This window comes from Harpia harpyja, chromosome 8 (genome assembly GCF_026419915.1).
Source record: "Harpia harpyja isolate bHarHar1 chromosome 8, bHarHar1 primary haplotype, whole genome shotgun sequence".
In the NCBI taxonomy this organism is placed as follows: Eukaryota; Metazoa; Chordata; class Aves; order Accipitriformes; family Accipitridae; genus Harpia; species Harpia harpyja.
Window position 1 is genome coordinate 16,933,965 of NC_068947.1, and position 19,507 is coordinate 16,953,471.

The following is a 19,507-nucleotide window of genomic DNA, read 5'->3' on the forward strand; positions in this document are numbered from 1 at the left end:
GTGATACCTAAAAGTGTTCCCACAGGGAGTAAATTCTTAGCAGGCTAACTCATGTAGCTTTTCAAAGGCATATAGGAGCCACAGTAAAAATTCAGACAGGGATATGAAAAAAATTTCTTTTTATGAAGCACAAATGTTAAAATATAATTGTACACTGCAGTAACTTTTAAATGTCATATTTTTAAAAATAAGTGCAGTATTCAATAATGGCACAAAATTATATTAAAAATTATAAAGACGTGTATTTAATGCCTTGATTCACAGTAAAAACTCTTTTGTGAGTATTCTTATCTCTGCCTCCATTATTTCAATTGATCATCTTTCCCTGCACAAACATAGAAATCAGTCCACTGACTTGAATATAGCAATCCATCCAGTAAAACAGGTTTCAGAGTAATCCATCAACAGAGCTAAAGAATAAAAAAGGAAAATTAAAAAAGCAGTCTGGTTGAGCAACCTGCCACTTACAACTCCTTGTAAGGCAAACTAACTTCTCACTTGAGTTAGAGAAAATATTTACTTTATAACAGCTAAAAGGTATAATTCACTATCAAACTGCAAAATGAAATAACTACTCTTTCTGCTGCATCTGAACAGTCATTTTTGTTTCTCTGTGGATAATCCAATCTGAATCATACCTGGAGCAACCTGGAGAGATCAGAGAAATATTTGTTAAAAATGAGTGCTGTGTATTTTCAGTGTTCAGGCATATACTCACAGAATGTTAAGAAAAGAATAAGACAAGATCTGTATGTTGAGTCCAGAAATAAAAGTTGGACAACATCAATTCATATGTTATAAAGTAATAGTGGTTCTCACTTATTCATCTTCTTATGTATTCAGTTTTTTGGTCCATATCTGAATCTGATGAGTCACTTTCATCAGAAGAACGGGAGGAATTTTGCCATTCACGAGAGCTGCTAGGACAGTGTGGTTTCTGCACACTTTCTGTGTTATCCAGTTTTGCTTCAAAATCACAAGTACATTGCCAGTCAACTGGACCTTCTTGGGATGAAAGAAGAGCTACAGAACTATCCACATTCTCTTCAGAGGTTCCCAACAGCACAGTTTTCAAGTTAATGGTAAAGCAAGCACTGTTCCTTTGTCTAGAAGAATAGTTACAATTTACCTCAGAGAAAGGATTAAGTAACTCACTACTTGTGTTGTCTTCTTCAATGTCCATCTCATGCTCTTCAAAATCTTCTGGGTCAGCGTCTGGATTTTCACTTGCCTGGCTGCTGCTGTTGTCACATGTACTATTTGTAGAGTACGGCACAAATACATTTGTTGTGTCAGAGGAATGAGGTACTCTACTTATGATACCACGCCTTGTATAGTCATGGTTACTTATGGCACCGCTGTCACTGTCATCGCTGTCATCTTCATCACTGATGCCACCAATGGATTCATTTGCCTTTTTTTTAACCTCTTTGTAAATGATCTCTACAGAGGCTATTTCTTCAGATTCAAATGTCCAAGGTGAATAGGCTAACGTCCTAATGAATACCTAAGAGAGCAAAGTGAAAAAAATCAGCCAAATTTGCACACATGCACAGAAAAATATGAAAAAATACCCCCAGTCATGAGGTTGTCAAACAAATGATCCTTTGTGTGCCACATTTTTTGCTTTTTCTGCAGAGTTCAGGGCATCTAGGAGTGTTCCCTCCTCCGTTCCTGTAAATATGACAGCCTTCACTACAAATCAAGGCACATTGCCTTAGACAGCCTTAAAGAAATGACACTAGTGCCAAGCAGTATCAGGTATGAAATGTTTCAATTTAATTTTTAAGACATCTTTCTAAGAATAAAAGCTCATTTTAGACATATATCTTAAACCTGAGGTGAGTCTTGCAACTCTCTATCAGCTCTTGCAGTTACCGTGCAAAAGAGAAACCTCACATGGATGATCAATTTTAATGTCCTTTAGAAATGTACCATTTGAAGCAACAAACTATATAACAACCTAAGTCCCATTTTCTCAGTTTTACTCTGCACTTCTGAGGATTACTGAATATTCAAAGCATTGGGGGAAAATGTTGACAATAAAAAAATTAACCTTAGACACTATTTGGCAAAGTCATGTTCAGCAATCTTAGGGATATGAAGGTAATGACATAGCAAAGGACAGAAACATGAGGAAAAAAGTCTTACGAGAAAGTTGATACCAATCTACTCTGGATATGTTTGTAGAAAATGGAAAATACTTATGCTGAAAAACTCCATAGAACTAAGTGTAAAAGAAGTCAGAGACTATAAAAAAAAAAAAAAAGCAAGCAAGCAGAGATGGATAGAACAAGTCCCAGAAATCTTGTTATTTTTGCTTGAAATTTAGTGGCATTTCAATCTGTTCTATTAAAATAAAAAATTAGCTGACTCAGGACTGGCTTCCTCAAACACTAAAACGTGACACTTGATCACAGAAAAAGTCAAAGAAACATTATTTTATTCAAAATAGTGGAACAATTTGAGTGATGTATTAGCATTGCCCTTCTTTCTTCCTTAAATACTCTTCCTTAATCATGGGCTTTTTTGCCAATCACTGTATGTGACTACTGAGAATACCTTAGCATTTAGGTGGTGACGCAGATACTGTTTGCCTTGTGTAGCTGCCCATCCTCCTCCCTACCCCAACACCAAATAAGTTTTCTTTCAGGGCTATGTTGTTTCTTTTCTTTTCCTTTGCTTTTTTTTGTTTTCATCCAACTCCAATATTCAGGTAGATCATGACAGCCTGGTCCAAGATTTAGTTTCTAAGATACTATACCAGCTCTAGATTCTGGAAGCGATAACATACATATAAATATCCTTTTTTTTTTTTCCTACTAAGTGTTCTACTACCAGGCATCCTTTTCACTAATGCCTGTTTATATCTGAATACAGTAATAAATCATTCCTGAGACTGGAGAAGGAAGACAGACATCAGGCTACCCAGAGAAGTGATCCTGAACTTGCTAGAAACAGTTCTGGAACTAATAACTAAGATACTTTTCTGGCAGGGACATATCTGCACATCTATGGCATGAGATACCTGTGAAACTGGAAGGTTGGGGACCTGCAAGGTATATCTTATTCCAGTAAAGAGGATTTTTCCTTCGACTGAGAAGCTGTAACTGTTGATGTTACAAAGCAGACTCAGGTTTCCTGAAAAACAACATGCTTTAAACACTGCTTCCTCAAAGCAGTGTCGCATCTCTACGAAGGTCTTTGATGGTCTGCCCTTTGTCACCCTGTTGATGTGAACTGAGAGTAAGTTCTTATTTGCTGTGTGTGAGATCATTTCCAACAACCACCCAGATCCTGCTCTTACCAAGCTGCTGAGCTTTTACTTTTAGCACTTCTTACATGCTGTCCTTGACTCCTTTTGTGGACAATAACCATGAAGCATAGCTTTAGAAAAAAAGAAGTCTTAAGAGCACGAACAGTGAATCTTTTCTTCTCCAGATGTGCCTAAATAACTGGCCCATCTTTTGGGGATAGTGAGACCAAAACTCCCAAATCTAGACCATTTTTATGCATCACTACAGAAACAATATGCTGTGCTGGTTTTGGCTGGGATAGAGTTAATTTTCTTCAGAGTAGCTAGTATAGGACTACATTTTGGATTTGTGCTGGAAACAGCGTTAATAATTCAGGGACGTTTAGTTATTGCTAAGCAGCGCTTACACAGAGTCAAGGCCTTTTCTGCTTCTCACCCCACCCCACCACGGAGCAGGCTGGGGGTGCTCAAAAAGTTGGGAGGGGACACAGCTGGAACAGCTGACCCCAACTGACCAAAGGGATATTCCATGCCATATGACATCATACTCGGCATATAAAACAAGGGGAAGAAGAAGGAAGGGGAAGACATTTGGAGTGATGGCATTTGTCTTCTCCAAGTAACTGTTACATGTGATGGAGCCCTGCTTTCCTGGAGATGGCTGAACACCTGCCTGCTGATGGGGTGGCAGGTATACCTGCCCCAATAAAGACCAAAACTTCCTGACTGCTGAAAGGAAAGAGTTAAACTAGAAGCTGCGGTTCTAGCTGCCCAGCCCACATGGGAGTCACATACACAGAGTGCACCAAGTCACATACCCCAGCTACCTGAGCCTGCCAGAAAAACCTCATCCAATGAAACACCTCAGTTAAGAGAAGTCTCTAGACCCCTGACCATAGATGACCACAAGCCCCGATCCAACCTAGGGTATAAATGGAGCCTGCCAGAAGACCCCTTGGAGCCAGTCTTCCTCGGAGCAGCAGGTCTGCAGTCGGAGACTCTCCCCTTAGATCAGGACGTCATCTAAGGAAACTCTCTGGGGTTGAGTTCCTCACCCCATTGGTGAGTGATATGTGCATTCTGAGTCATTTTAAGCTTAGATGTAGTTACAGTTCACGTAGCGATAGTTCCCAACTGACATCCTGAACCTGTAGATAAGTTGTGGTTGTCACAATGTTTACAACCTAATAACCCTGTTCAATCTGGCTGTTATATCTCAATACTACATAGCATTCCTGTTCAATTTGACCATTGCATTTTGATATCATTAAACAAAACTGACTTTAGAAACATATTGCTGTTGGCCTCGTGTTTCTGCAACAGACGGGAAGTAGTGAATGAATTCCTTGTTTTGCTTTGCTTGCACACGTGGCTGTTGCTTTACCAATTAAACTGTCTTTATCTCAACCCACAAGTTTTCTCACTTTTACCCTTCCGATTCTCTCCCCCATCCCAATGTGGGGGGAGTGAGCAAGCAGCTGTGTGGTGCTTGGTTGCTGGCTTGGGTTAAGCCACGACATATGCCCACACCCAACTGGGTCTTAAAGCTACCTTCTGTCTTTTCAGCTTGCGTTCCTATGGAAACATGATAAAGAAAAGACCTTGAAGGGAAGTTTAAAATATTTGCTTTCAGTTGTAGACTCTTGCAAAATGCCTTTAAACTCCAGCAACCAGGGACCTGGCTAAACTACCCTCAAATCTTCACGGAACACTCTGACTTTTGGTGTAATAAATGGAAAAATATTACAGGGGTAATTGATTTTGTTCTTAAGAGAGGAGTATAATGCTGCAGGGTGAAATAATGGAGGCAAAATGTGCCAGAAAATGGTTTTCTAAGGAGCAATGGATACGCATTGCTCCTGAATGCTTTCAGACCATCCTTCCTGGTGGAGAACAGGTCTTCTCCCTATTCACTTCACCTAAGAACTGGAGTAGGTTTTTTTGTTTTGGAGTTATTGCCCTGGCTCAGATAGTAGAAGAAATTTGTTTGCTGCCAGAAGGATTTACATATAAGGTAATTTTCAAAGGGCAAGGGGTTAATTGTCCTACACTGGGTGCTCTGTGTACCTAGCCTGCTTCTGTGTACCATAAAGAGCACATTTAAAGTCACTTTGGGGGGTGGTGGTCTCCCCTTCACTGCTGCTTGCCCCTTCTAACTTCACAGAATCACAGAACAGCCCAGGCTGGAAGGTACCTCTGAAGACCATCTGGTCCAACCTTTCATAGAGAGAGAGCCTAGATGAGATTATCTAGCACCCTGTCCCACCATATATTGAAAACCTCCAGTGATGGGGACTCTACCACATCCTTGGGGAGGTTGTTCCAGTGACTGATTGTTCTCACTGTAAAAAATTTCTCTTTCTTGCATCAAGATTAAACCTCTCATGGTGCAACTTGTACCCATTGCCCCTTGTCTTGAGAGCCTCTATCCTGTTTGTACCCGCTCTTTAAGTACTGGAATACTGTAATGAGGTACCCCCTGAGCCTTCTCTTCTTCAGGGAGAGAAGACCTAACTCCTTCAGTCTTTCCTCGCAGCGCAGGTTCTCCAGACCTTTGCTTATCTTTGTGCCCCTTCTCTGGACCCTCTCCAGTCTGTCCGCATCTTTCTTGCGCTGTGGGGTCCAGAACTGGACATGATACTCCAGGTGCGGCCTGACAAGTGCTGAGTAGGGTGGGATGATCACATCTCTATCTCTGTTAGTAACTTGTCACAGAAGTAGCAAGAAGTGGTTTTGAAAAAGACTGAATATTTGTTCCACAGAACAGACATGATTTAGCAGCCTATAGACTATCTTTAACATAAGTAAACTGCAAATTAAAACATTATATGTACTTATATAACTTGTACCTGATGCACAGGATTAGAAATTTGAGATGGTAAACTTCCTCCTCCCAACCAGGAAGGTTAAATATGAGAATTATTACATACCAAGGTACGTGGAAGTGATTTTTTTTGAAGAATATAACCTCCTGCATGCATACACTTCAGGGCACCAGCTACCATCAGTGAAAAACATATAGCACCTGCAATTCCAACTGTATGATAATCTGCAAATGAAAAGACCAAACAAATAAACACACATGAATGAAGTTTCCAATGACCACATTTCATATTTCACATTCAGAACAGCTATTTAGAATCACAGAATAATTTTGGTTAGAAGGGACCTCTGGAGGTCATCTGGTCCAAAGTCAAAACAAGACCAAATCTCAAATTAGATTCAGGAATTAAAAAAAAATTACACTACCTTTGATAACTATTTATGCAGTTAGAGGAGCTTTGTATGGCTCACAGGATTAAGAATAGATTTGTAGCCCCAAAGTGGATGGGGTTTTATATTTCACTTATAAATTCCCACAAAGTTTATCACTCAGAAGGTACTTTCTCTCTTATTATTTTTAGGATTAATTGACTTGTAAATCTTCCTACGTAAAAAGAAAACACTTGCACATAATCAAGCCAGACAATCCATTCCTGCACCACAGTAGTTACCTTGTTGAGCTACAGAGTCTGCAGTTACACATTTCCAGGCTGATGGGATGGAATGTTTGTTTAGAGATGCAGTGACCATAACAGACACACAGTAATTTCTATTTGGATACAATTCTTCAATGACCGTAGTAAAAATTTCTTCAGTGGTTTTCTCACGTGGCCTCTGCCATGAAAGACAATGTTTTAAAGTTAGGTATTTGCCTAAAAAGAGATCCCCAGCCACTGAGGCTATTTCAGAGAAATGCAGTAGCATGTGAGACTGCAAAAACTGACACAGTAACTCAGGGGTTTACCTAGACAACTACTTCATCTCTAGTTCTAGCGGATGTTGAAGATGCCTACCTTAAGCCTGTTTGTGAAATATTGTATTATCAAAGATAATCTGCCTTCTGTCTCCAACTGTTGGTCACTATATGTCCCCTTGAAGTAGCCTCACATAGATTCTACAGATTTGAAACTGCAAGTGATATTCTGATTCAGAAATCAGGGGAAAAATATCCATGGCAGGCAAGTTGTGATTCTTCTTCTGCGACTCATGGCAGAATGAGTTAGACAGATTAAATTCCCAACAGGTACCTGTCTGACCTGCTGTTCAAAACTTCCAGTACAGGCAGTCCATGCTCTAGTTAGGCAACTTATTCCAGTGCTTTGCGAGCCCAGGTATTAATGTCTCTCTCGGTGTTTAACCTAAAGTCTGCACAATTGCCAATTTCACTTCACTATTTTTGGTCACAGTGAATGGTTTATTTCTTCCTTTTCTGTAGTAAATGTTTACATACTCAGAGACTCTGGCCTCTAACTGTTCTCTGCTTGGTTACACTAAGCAGTCCCCTATTATTCCAGCATTTCCTCACAGGTCATGTGTCAGGATCCCCCACAGTCCTCACTGTTCCTTTTTGGATCCTGCTCAACCAGTCTGTGCCTTTTCTGAACCCCAGACTGGTGCAGGGTAGGTGGGCTTTACAAGTACTGAGTATGTAAAAATACAATTATTTTTTTATCTCTCAGCAACATGTGAGTCTCGTTTAGCTTGTAATATTACAGAATGCTCTCATCCCTTCTGGCAAAACTGCTGCCCATATAGCTGTTACCACTCTACTTACTACACAGACAATTATTCTTAGGTGTTATGCCTTGCATTGGTCCTTATTGAATTACCTCCTATTATTTTAAGATTATTCTTCATTTTGTGATGATCATTTTAAGTTCTAATCATGCCTATTTACCTCTATTTCAGCATATAAAAAAAAAAAAAAATTAAATAGTACCAGACCCAGAATAGGTTGTTTCAGAAACTAACTGGATACATTTTTCCAGTTTGACAGAAAACTACTGAACTGCTTTCTCAACATATTTTCCTATCAGCTGTGCATACACCTGCTAGTAGTTTCTGCTAAACTGTCTTTCCCTTGTCTTCCCAGACAATAGTCACCTAAGCCAGTGCCCTGTGCTTTATTTCAAACAAAGATACAGGACAACTAGTATTCCTCTTCTACACCTGCTACTCTGCAGTAAAAGGAAGCTAAGATTATGTTGGCCATTCTTTTTGTTTTCTTCTAAGTATGTTCTATTCACATATTTGCTTCTGTGAATCTGCTAACCATGAGAGCCATTTTATGCTTTCTGTATTTCTCCCCTAAAGCACAAATAAAACAAAAAGTTCTTTACCTTATGCTCTCCATCAAGTGTTTTCAGTGTTATACCATAATCAAGCTCTTTATATATATCAATTAAAGACTGTAGCTTTTCATTTTTTCTGGCATGAGAGGTTGGCAGCTTTATGGTAACACTTATGCAGTTTAGACAGGAACTGATATTAACTTCTGGTGGTCCTAGGAACGCTATTGAAAAAAAAAAAGAAAGAGAAAAAATGATGGAAAAAATATATATACTACGTATTCAGTACCAATTCTATTTCAGTGATGGATATATAGCTGACTAATCAGATTCCAGAGTATGTCACTTGTAAATCCACAAGGCCTTGCAATATTTAAGTTCCACTTTAAGTTGACTTAAAAGGTCAAATTATCTTTTCCCCCATGACTAGATTTTAAAAACAGAAACCAGTGGAGGGGAGCGAAGAAGTAGGAAGGTGACAAAGGCTTTGCTTCAGCTCCACGGAGATGTGAGCTTTTTATCTATTTGAAAGGAAAGCTGAGGTTAATGTATAGGAAAAGCTGATTACTTTCTTGCTCATCTTCATCTTCTAGTCACTCTCTGGAAGGAATTTTTGTAGAAATTCAGTGGTGTGTAGCCCTGCATATATTCATACTGGTTGCAAGGAAAGCTATAGACTGTCAAGTTTAGACTTGACAGCTGAGCTCCAAAGACTAGAAACTCTAGTGACAGTAGGACAGAGGACCTAGCAAAACACTGTTACACTTCTGTGAGACTTCCATTGAGTTCAAAGTAATCTCTCCAGTTCAGGTCCTCAGAACACGTATGTGTTTGAAGAGCCATGCACACTAATTGTCTCCTCTCTCCAAAACCACATATCCATCAAGATCAGAGGAACTTCCGTAGTGAATCAAGCCCAAGATATTCTTTCCTCCAACACAGGAAAGAAGTAGGAATGTTGGAAAATGGTGTGAGACCAAACTATCTTCATAATCCTCCATTTCTGCATAGTGCATTGTGCGGGAAAAAAAACCAACACGAAAATTTAGAGTTTGCATTTCACTTTTGTCTCTTCCAGAAGCATGTACATTATGATCAAGGTGGAGACTGGTTTGCCAACCTCTGCAAAATTCAAAAGAGCAATATACATTTGCTGACTACTTCTATTCCTGAAATAGGGTAGAAAGCAAAAGAAAAAGTTTAATGCTTAGAACAAATGTGAGCTTTCATCTACTCTCAAACAAGAAAGCATAGAATCATAGAACCATTCAGGTTGGAAAAGCCCTTTAAGATCACCGAGTCCAACCGTCAACCATGCCCACTAAACCATGTCCTGAAGTGCCTTGTCTACATGCTTTTTTAATACCTCTGGGGATAGTGACTCAACCACTTCCCTGGGCAGCCTGTTCCAATGCTTGACAACCCTCTCAGTAAAGAAATTTTTCCTAATATCCAATCTAAACCTCCCCTGCTGCAACTTGAGGCCATTTCCTCTCATCCTATCACCAGCCACCTGACAGAAGAGACCAGCACCCACCTCACTACAACCTCCTTTTAGGTAGCTGTAGAGAGTGATAAGGTCTCCCCTCAGCCTCCTTTTCTCCAGACTAAACAACGCCAGTTCCCTCAGCCGCTCCTCATAAGACTTGTGCTCCAGGCCCCTCACCAGCTTGATTGCCCTTCTCTGGACACGCTCCAGCACCTCAAAAAGCATGTCCTAGTCAAATGGTTGCACGCTTACTCCTTTCTCATCTTTTAAGTTACAAACATTAGCTTAAATCTGGTTACAGTTAAATGTGGTTGTTCTCCTGGCTCTTTGTTATGAAGCCTTTCTGTCTTTGCTCAAATCCATCTGTCAACAGGAGTGAGATTCCACCATAGGTATTTGAAGGTACATATCAACCTCACCCAGTACAGAAATATCTCAGAATATTGATTCTTTCCCATTCAGGCACTGTAAAACAAGAAAAGACTACAGGGTTCATCTAAGTCTTGTGCCCTGGAAAACATGACTTCACTCAATTGCTTTGGTTTGAACTAGAGAACTAATAGCAAAACATCCAATTTCAATTTACAAGTTGCCAGTGATGGACAATCAATCAGAGCACCTGGCAGTTTGTTCCAGTGGTCAATTCAAAATATGTCTCTTGTTCCTAGCTAAAATTTATCTAGCTTCAGCTTCCAGTCAGGGCATCCTGTTATGTTTTGTTTACAAGACTGAAGAAGCCTGCCATCATATTAACTAGTGGTCAACATACCTTCTGATCCTTCTCTTTATTAAACTAACGGCTGAAAGACTGAAGGCCTCCACCTCAAAGGGATGCTAACAAATCCTTCAGTTATCCTTGCAGTTATTCCCCCCATCCCCTCCAATTTCTCATCATTTCTGAGACTATAAGTGCACACAGCAGCGGCTACCTCTGTGCTGAATTCAGAGGTAACATGACCTACTTCTCCTCTGTAGTCCTCCAATTGTTCCTCAATCTCTGTTACTTCAAAACTGAATACTAAGTACAACTAAGGGGGAAGCCACCTCTAGCCTTAGAAGATGTCACAGCTAATAAGCATCTTCTTTCAGCAAGGAAAGGGAAAAGAGAAGGCTGATGAACAAACAAGTAAATCTCTTCCCCTACACCTACTGCAGACATGGTATTTCTTTAACTCTTAACATTGACTACCTGAAGACACAAAACCAGTGTTGTTTTTTTTTTTAAAAGTTATCTACCTTATGCACTTAGAGATTTTTTCTTTGTGCTTGTCAATGCTTGACACGATGCTATTTCCTCTATATTTATGTATATATTTTACTTCAAAACCAGAGCCTCGTCCATTTATCAGAACTGCTGTAGCCACTAATTTTAGAAAGCTATCTATGTATTCTGTGTCTTGTAACTGACGTGATACATTATATACAAATTCATATTCTCTTAGATAAAGGAATAAGCTGCCGACCAAGTTAGTTTGGAGCGTCTTACTGTAAAGCTAGCAGAATAGCATTTATACATCAGCTACGAATAAAAACTACTAAAATGAGCAAATGCAGACAGAGAACTTACTGTCACTAAGTGGCATAAAATGAAGTACAGAAGAATTTAACACTTCAGTTCCTGTGAAGCTCTGAACCAATACAGAATAGTAAGCGAAAATATCTTTAAAATCATCTGTCAGATTACAGGAGAGCTGTGTAATATCTGAACATTGTTTAGCAGTCTTCCAGTTCCTGTAAATCAAAACAAGTTAAAAAAAGATCAAAATAATCTGTCTGGATTATCTGATACAAGAAAGCATGGCAGGGGAGAGGGGGAAAGCATTTCTGAGTAGAAAAACAGACAAACAAGAAAATGCCAGCCTTAGTATTTTGAATCAATAAACATTAAAAGTAAAATTTGTGTCTTATAAAATAAGACTTGCCTGCGGTCAGTGTACAGCACACGATAGTATGTTGGCACAGTTGGATCGCTTTTTGCCTGCCAGGACAAAATGTGCTGAAAATTGCAAGATTGCATTTGTAGGTTGTGAGGTGGCCCTCCCAGAAACCTTTCTAGAAAGGGAAAAAAAACAAAACAAAAAACAAACAGAAACAAACAACCCACCAGTATGAATGGCAAACAAATGTGAGATTGCAGCAATTCTAATAAATAAACCCAATTAGAGCAGCCCAATATTTGCCCCCAAACAAAGCAACCATAAAACAGAGTTCAGCACAATAGAAACAACAATGCAAAGGACTGTCCTCCTGTATTATATTTCTATTAAGTTCTTTCTTCAAAAAGCATGAAGTTTTAAAATGATGCTTGGTGAGAACATGGCAAGTTTTTTGAACTGTGTTAGGAAAAGCATTTGAAAAACAATAAAAACTCTTACCAGGCAAGCTGCAACAAGCTGTAGACAGAATGCTGATGTACACTGGAAAATGAAACTATGTATTAATATATTTGTATGTCTACAATATCCGATTATTAGCTTACTATTGGCAATATTAATTTGCAACAATAGAGATGATACTCAGTATTCCCTCAGTGGAACTGTTTCTTTCTTTCACATCATCTTCCTACTACTTTCCTCTACCCTTCCCTCCTTCCTCAGAGTATGGGATGTCCCCTTCCAACCTCTGTCATTAATTCACAGCTCCTAGGAGCTAGCTCTTCAATAACTACACTGTGGTTCAGGCTTATGCTGATCCCTGCCAGATGAGGGTCAAGACTCAGTGTGAATAAATGTACTTAAGATGTTCCTATCAAATATTGTCTTAGAGGATTCTGACTATATTTCAGGTAGCTCACTGTCTATTAAATACCTCTTTAAGTCATGACAAGAATCTTAAAACCGGTCTGGGAAAAGATACTATTACTGCTTGAAGAACATTATTGAATCAGCTTCACAGATGTCCTTCTTCGCTATGCCGGGAGTCCTCGAGACTGTTGTTTAACAGCTTTGGTATATTACTCACTGTCTTCAGCCAGCTAACTCCTGTAACTCCCTAGTTCAGGCTCTATTTTGTAACTCGCTCTCTATTTTGTGTCCTGTTTCTGTAACATTTTCCTGTGGGTGTTTAACTCTGCAACATTCTATTCTCTGCCTGCAAAAGAAAAGAAAAAAAACCACCAACAGATGCTGCAACACTTCTCCTGTCACAAGGCATGGTTAAGGCCACATTCAGCCTGTCAGTTCAACAGAGGTAGCAGGCCAGCAGTGTTTTGGGTATTGTCATATTTTTGGGTAGAGGGTTTAGGTGTCAAGACAAAAGTGAGTTCATGGAGAAAAGTTTTAGGGAAAATAATGAAGTCACTTTGCAGATATTTCCATGGAGTTCGTCTAAAGCATGAGAAAAAGCATGCTTGTTTGAAATTAAACTAATAACTTCTTTGGCCAACTGAGTATGGGACTCAGTAGGAGGATAGGTCACAAAACGCCTTTAAAATGAGGACAAGAAGTTTATATTTGTCACACCCTGTCAGTCAGGCTGAATGTCCAAGTTATCTCTTGAACCCAGCCTTCTTGCAGATTCTGACATTCTAGAGGTCCCCACATCTTCTTGTATAACCTCCGTAAGTGACTGTTCATCCAGATTCTCACTCTATTCAGAATCCTTTTCCTTGACCAAGTCAGTGTTGCATCATGTGCATCTTTCCAGCATGGTGCTTCAAGACATTCTTGAAATTATTGTTCTGACCCTTCTAATTTTTTTCTCAAGATCCTTTAGCTCCCTTCCACTTTCTGAGTGCAACAAATATAAAAATAATAGGCTTGACACCTAAACCCTCTACCCAAAAATATGACAATACCCAAAACACCACTGCCCTGCTACCTCTGTTGAACTGTGCTGATTAATACTGCCTTAACATGTTTTTTTATTCTCATCTCACTTAGAATGGTAACTTCTATAGCATGAGGAATGTCTTTGACTTTACATTTGTACAGCAACTAATGCAGTAGCACTCTGGTCCACAACTGAGGTTCTCAGGTGCCACACTATGACAAATTATAACAGAACTACCTGATGTGTCAACAAGATGTGCCACAGTAAGAATGACTGTGAAAAGAGAAAAGAAATCTGGGACATGCCTCATAAAACATTAAAACAATCTTTATGGAGATCTACAAATAATTGATAGGACAGTACTATCACAGAATGGTTGACATTGGAAGGGACCTCCAGAGGTCATCTGGTCCAACCCCCAACTATGTGAAACACAGTACCAGAAAACATGTTCCTGGTAAAGTAGAGGGGATTCAGAATAGTGGTGGGTCAGTGGGAACTGTCCCATCCCAGACACACTGGGAGAATTTCCTAATGGATTAATGCAGTTATTTTATGATCCTTGTCTACTTTTGCAGAGAGTACTGGAAGAGGAAAGGAAAAAACTGCTACTCAATTAAAGAGATATCTGCACAGAATCTATGGCTGCAGAGAAGTGCTTTAAAAATTGCCCTTTAATCAGCAGTGGGCGTACACAGAAGCACACACAAATACACTTGGGCACCTAAGGTTGTTGAAATCATTTGGGACAGATAGTTAACCAAGCATCTCTTATAAATCTGGCTCTTTGGATGTCTGTATCACAAACAACTATGCTCCCAGCATCCCTTCTGAAATTAGATGCAAAGAGATTAAGCAGTTCACTCGAGCTGCACATGGAGCAAATTTATATTTTCACAAGACAGAAAACTCATCTCTCTCAAGCTTCATTCTGCCATTCAAACCACAGACATCCTCTCTTGTATGTCCTCCTTTTGCACTTGTTCTTCTACGTTATTACTGAATAATCAACATCCTCTTAGAGAAGTGCAGTTAGAAGTACAACAACTGATCTCTTGCCATGTAGTAACAGATCACCTATCTGGAAAAAACATCCAGTAGGTATAACAAAGCAATACTTTAAAAGTTATTATTCTTTACCTGAACACAAGCTCAGATTTGTAATAATTTGTGGCAGGAATTCTCCCTTCTCTGAAAGGCACACAGCCTTTAGCACATTAAGGCTATCCCCATTATAGAAACAGATAGTGTCAGTGCACACTCTAGTAACAACACACTTCCTTGGAGCCAGACCTTCGGATTAGGAGATGCAAACAGTCTTTTGCCATTCTCTCTTATGCCAGCCACCTCACATCTGTCAGCTGTCTTGCTGATATATTTCCTGTTGACATAAATGTTTTTCTATTCTGTCCATATTTGTGATTTTTAAATTCCTCTCCCCTATCAAAATCAAATTCCATTCATCTAGAGTTCAAACTGCCTCAGAACTTTGTTTCAACAAACATGTTTAGCGAAGATAGTTGGAGAGTTGCAAAATTTTGTTTGTTGCACTTACGTAAGTGACACAGACAAGAAAAAAAATATCTTAGACCAAGTAACTAGGAAAATTAAGACTGGAGAAATAAAGATGGTCTGTAAACTGAATGGGGAATCTTCTTTACCATCTTATCCTTTTTACAGACTTAAATGATCCTATCTAAACAGTTTCTCACTACACCTACAGCTCAGCCAACAAACTATGTTTGTTGTGCCTGCTAATCCAGAAACTAAGGAGTCCTGAAAAAAATTAGAATAAGAAATGAAAAACAACACATCCAGCTAAGAGTTCACTGGACATTTAGAGACGCAGAATGCAGTATGCTGTTCCAAAGCATTTCTTTCTTATGGGAAAATCCTGGTTTATGTATAGAATGGAGTATGTAGAATGTAATACACTAGATTCTTGATTCTGTGAATTATTCCAGGGAGAGGTCTGTAATAAGATGATGGTATTTTACTTCAGTAACTCAGGAGGAGTGTTAGTGAAAAATTAGCAGTACTACTTGTCTTACAATATAAAGCTACAGGCAACTTACCAAGTTGACAAAAATGCACTGGCCCACCCATCGGTGTTTCCATAGTGATTAAGAAATGTAACCTACTGACTGTGAAATAAACATTTTGCTTCTGTACCTGTAAATACATTAAAAACAATCACATTCAGCAAATCATCTTAGTAAATTACTTTCAAGCAAAACAATTTCTATGTACAAAGAGTTATTTTAACCTCTTCAATGTTTGGGGGGAGGCAGTGGTACTGAAACAGTTACTGCTGGGGGGGGAGGGCAGGTGGGCAAGGATCCTCGGATTAAACAGGCAATTTTATGACAATAGCACTTTCCTTTTTTCAAGTGGAAAGAGCTATTACCGTTTCAAATAAATACAGAAAACATTGTATGATTATTTGTATTAATTTTGCATGAAGATAGCATCTGAAAATTCTATGCCACTTACTCCAACTTATTAAATACAATGAAAATAAACACTGCTTGGCTTTATTTGAAATATTACAGGAACTCATCACTGTTGTAAAAAATGTTTCCAGAAAGACAGTAGATCAAGATGGATGTTCGGAAAAAAAAAAAATTATTAATTATAAGGAAGTTATGAAGTTTATGTTACAATTTTTTAATACATAAGAACTATTAAAATATTCCATCTCCTCAACGTTATTATTTTACTCTATTTATTATCCTCAGAGCATTAATATTCGCAGGATCTGGTTTTGAATTACAGGCAAAGTACTAAGGAACAACTGTGAATCTATAGATGGCCTTGCAAGGGTATAACTATTTTCAAAGAATCTTCTCCTCAAGTTTAATACAAATAAATTGGGTTTTAATTTAAAATGGTTTTAAAATACAACTTAAATTATTTTTTCTGCAAAACAAACAGCTCAAAATTTAAAATCATGACAAAGCATGCTATGGTTAAACTTAACACAGTACGTTAAATCAGGTGAATTAAAAAAACCCTTATCTGAGATGTCAATCTTCCTCTGCTCAAACTTTTAGCATGACTATAGGAAGTCACTGGATAAATGTTAAGAACCTGTAGCTGTGCAACTGATAATCATAACTCCACAGACAAAGCGAACGTTCTTTTCATTTCAGTTTGGTTCATTTTATTAACTCATTCAAGCATGAGGAATATTTAGGAGAAATAAAGTATCAGTCTTCCTCTTTTCAATCAAAATTAAAAACGATGTGTGAGAAAGTAACATTTACTACCTACAAAATCTTTAAGTTTATTTATCATTGATATCAACAAACTAGAAAGCGATTAAGTCACACATATCTATCAAGTCCATTTAGTTTTGCCACTAGTGAATGTGACAGAAGGTAAAATAATTTGACTTTCTCATTCAGATCAAGCTTACAGATTAAACAAGTAGAAAAAAAAAAAATCTTTCTACTTCAACAAGGGTACCAGCTTTGTTCGTAAGTCACACAGAAACCTAATGTCAAACGATGTTACCTTCACGGTCATTTTAAACACAGTTACACCTGCAGGATCTGATTTTTCAGGCTGTTCAAAGTTTTCTCTTAAGGGGAAAACTTTGAGGATCCTGAATTCACTTAGGAAAATATTTCCTTTACATCTTAATCCTTGCAATTAATCACAAGACATGTTCAAAGCACTTCACATATAGTATTATGCAATCAATGTATTTGCATACCTTCGATCTCTGCTGTACATGCTGTCACGAATAACAACTATCCCACTCTTGGAATCTGAAGTGACTCGTGTATGGCTCTGTATGCTGAACAACACACGTATCTTACATGATGCATATTCAAAGCCAAGTTATATGTTTAGCACCTTAGAATATGTAAGAAAAATGTGACAAAACAGGTTTATCCCCGAGTTTGCACAGTTGTCTAAATCTGGATGTCCTCTGCAGATCTATCAATGCCAGTGAAATTCCAGGGGAAATTCCAGGGAAAAACCATTTCTGTCAGAACTCTGATTAGCTTTTGTTACTCCTCCTCTTCAGAGCTTCAGCAATCCCTGGAGAGAAGCCATGGAAATACTAGTGAGTCCAGCCCCCACTCACCTCATCAGCCCGGGCTCTCTCTAACTCCCCTGAGAGCTGCCTGAAGCCCCCAGCGCTTTCAAAACTCAGCTTCACACTTCCACGTCATCTTCAGTGGCACCTCATTTTTAACTGGAGTTCAGGCTGGGTTGTTTTGTATTTGCTTCCAGTCAGAAAAAAAGCAAGCTTTGAAGTTTTGAAAGTCACTGGATGGTACTTCTAAAAAGCTCCACATCAGCAAAGCAGAAAACACACCCTATATTCTTTGAAACAAGCAGGTGGTGTATTTATTTATAGAAATCTACTTATCAGAATATTGAGAGAGAGACAGAGAGAGGGACAGAGACCACAGGAGATGTTTCAGGCAGAGAAGTCAGCAGAGGAATGTTCTAAACCTACACAGGTAATACAATGTATGGATCAACTTTACTACTGAAACCATGTGAACCAGGGAACCGCGCTGTGGGTTGCAATGTTATGCCCACTCTCTATTCCTGGCTTTGCTGGGGGACTTCGGATAAGTCGCTTCTAAGGATACTGAAATCGTATAACCTTAATAATCCAAATGCACTAACCAGAAGTCCATTTTCCATACACTGCCAGGTGTGCTCCTGGTGAGCCAGACATGCCCCTGGAGGAACCAGAGTGGGACATGCAGCATTAAAACATCCCCACACACTCCTCGGCCACCCCGTGCCGCCCAAGCGCGGCAGGGGGGACAATGGAACCGCACTTGCGACAACGGGCTCGGTCAGACTCTACCGTTGCCTGTTTTTCCTTACAAATTTCTAGCCTCGAGCTACACGACTACCTGCATCAAAACCTGCTACACCGCACCTCGCAGGCTACCGCTGCGGTCAATTTTGCATTCAGTGACACTGCCGCAGAAAGATTCCCAATAACCCGCTGTTTCTACGTGCTATCCGGCTGGTATTACGCCAAAAGGTGCTGCGGGGACACGGATTTCGGCCAACAGCGACCTCCACAAGGCGCCCAGCGAAGCCCTAACAGAAACCAGAGACCTTTCCAGGAAATACCCGCAGCCGACCGCAGCTCAGGAAGCCAGGCCTAGAGCCCACGGACACCTCCCCCCGCCGAGGAAGAAGGGGGAGCGCCCCGCGACGCTCCGCCGACCGCGGTCGGCCCGGGCCCTGGGGCGGTGAGGGGCTGCCCCAGACCTCGCTCCGGCCGCTCTAACGGAACGCTTCCAACGCCCACACCACAGACGGGCGGCCACCCACTAAGGGAAAGAGGACACACGCCACCGCCTTCCCGGCCGTACCTGGCAGCAGGCGGCATCCCTGCGGGCTCGGCTCCGCTCCGCTCCGCGCCGGCTCCCCACGGCAGCCCTGCCAGGCCGAGGGAGAGGCGCGGCCACGGGCGCCGGACGGGAAATGGCGGCGGGGGCGCTGCGGCGCAGGGCGCGCGGCTGGCCCCGCCCCCGCCGCCGGCCCGATGCCGGGGGTGGCGGGGGGTGGGGGAAGGGAGCCCACGGTGTGGGGCGATGTCTGTCAGGGCCGCTGGGCCGCGGCCGAAGGGTGCCGGTTCGTCCGGAGCGGGGTCTGCGCCTCGCCGGTGGCCGGAGGCTCCCCTGGCGAGCGAAGCACAGTTTCCCTCCCCACACTGGCGGAAAGCGGTTTCTGCTTTTGTTTCGCTTTCTTTTACCCGCCGCGGTCTTTGGTGCTTGTCGTGAAGGGAGTCTGGGCAGAAAGCAGCGGAAGCGCTTGCTGATCGCCTTCCTCGTCTGCGGTCTCCTTGGTCCTTCTTTAGTGTTGAAGGAGCGCGGTGCTGCTGATGAGAGTTTT

The 19,507-nt window shown here is 40.5% G+C and overlaps 1 protein-coding gene across 3 annotated transcripts; it reads right to left on the reverse strand.

The window, feature by feature from the left end:
* Positions 1-102: 102 nt before the first annotated feature.
* Positions 103-19,100, reverse strand: IFNAR2 (interferon alpha and beta receptor subunit 2). 3 transcript variants are annotated; one of them, XM_052794800.1, is made up of 10 exons: positions 18,985-19,100; positions 17,346-17,677; positions 15,703-15,799; positions 12,232-12,273; positions 11,779-11,908; positions 11,424-11,587; positions 8,419-8,591; positions 6,751-6,913; positions 6,187-6,305; positions 103-1,507 (listed from the first exon to the last, which is right to left on the reverse strand). In XM_052794800.1, exons 3-10 carry the CDS (start codon positions 15,743-15,745, stop codon positions 824-826), a joined length of 1,518 nt encoding a protein of 505 aa, XP_052650760.1. In that variant the 5' UTR covers positions 15,746-15,799; positions 17,346-17,677; positions 18,985-19,100; the 3' UTR covers positions 103-823. The 3 variants fall into 3 exon arrangements, with proteins under 3 accessions (XP_052650760.1, XP_052650762.1, XP_052650761.1); XM_052794802.1 differs by lacking the exons at positions 15,703-15,799; positions 17,346-17,677; positions 18,985-19,100 and having other exon boundaries at positions 11,779-11,834; positions 12,232-12,250; XM_052794801.1 differs by lacking the exons at positions 11,779-11,908; positions 15,703-15,799; positions 17,346-17,677; positions 18,985-19,100 and having other exon boundaries at positions 12,232-12,265.
* Positions 19,101-19,507: the final 407 nt, after the last annotated feature.

Excerpts from the sequence above, each read along its gene's own strand:
- IFNAR2 (XM_052794800.1), bottom strand. The coding sequence starts at position 15,745 with ATGGAAACACCGATGGGTGGGCCAGTGCATTTTTGTCAACTTG. Across the intron at positions 12,274-15,702 it reads AGTGCATTTTTGTCAACTTG|TGTACATCAGCATTCTGTCT; the intron begins GTAAGTTGCCTG and ends TTCATTTTCCAG. Across the intron at positions 11,909-12,231 it reads AGCTTGTTGCAGCTTGCCTG|AAAGGTTTCTGGGAGGGCCA; the intron begins GTAAGAGTTTTT and ends TTCCCTTTCTAG.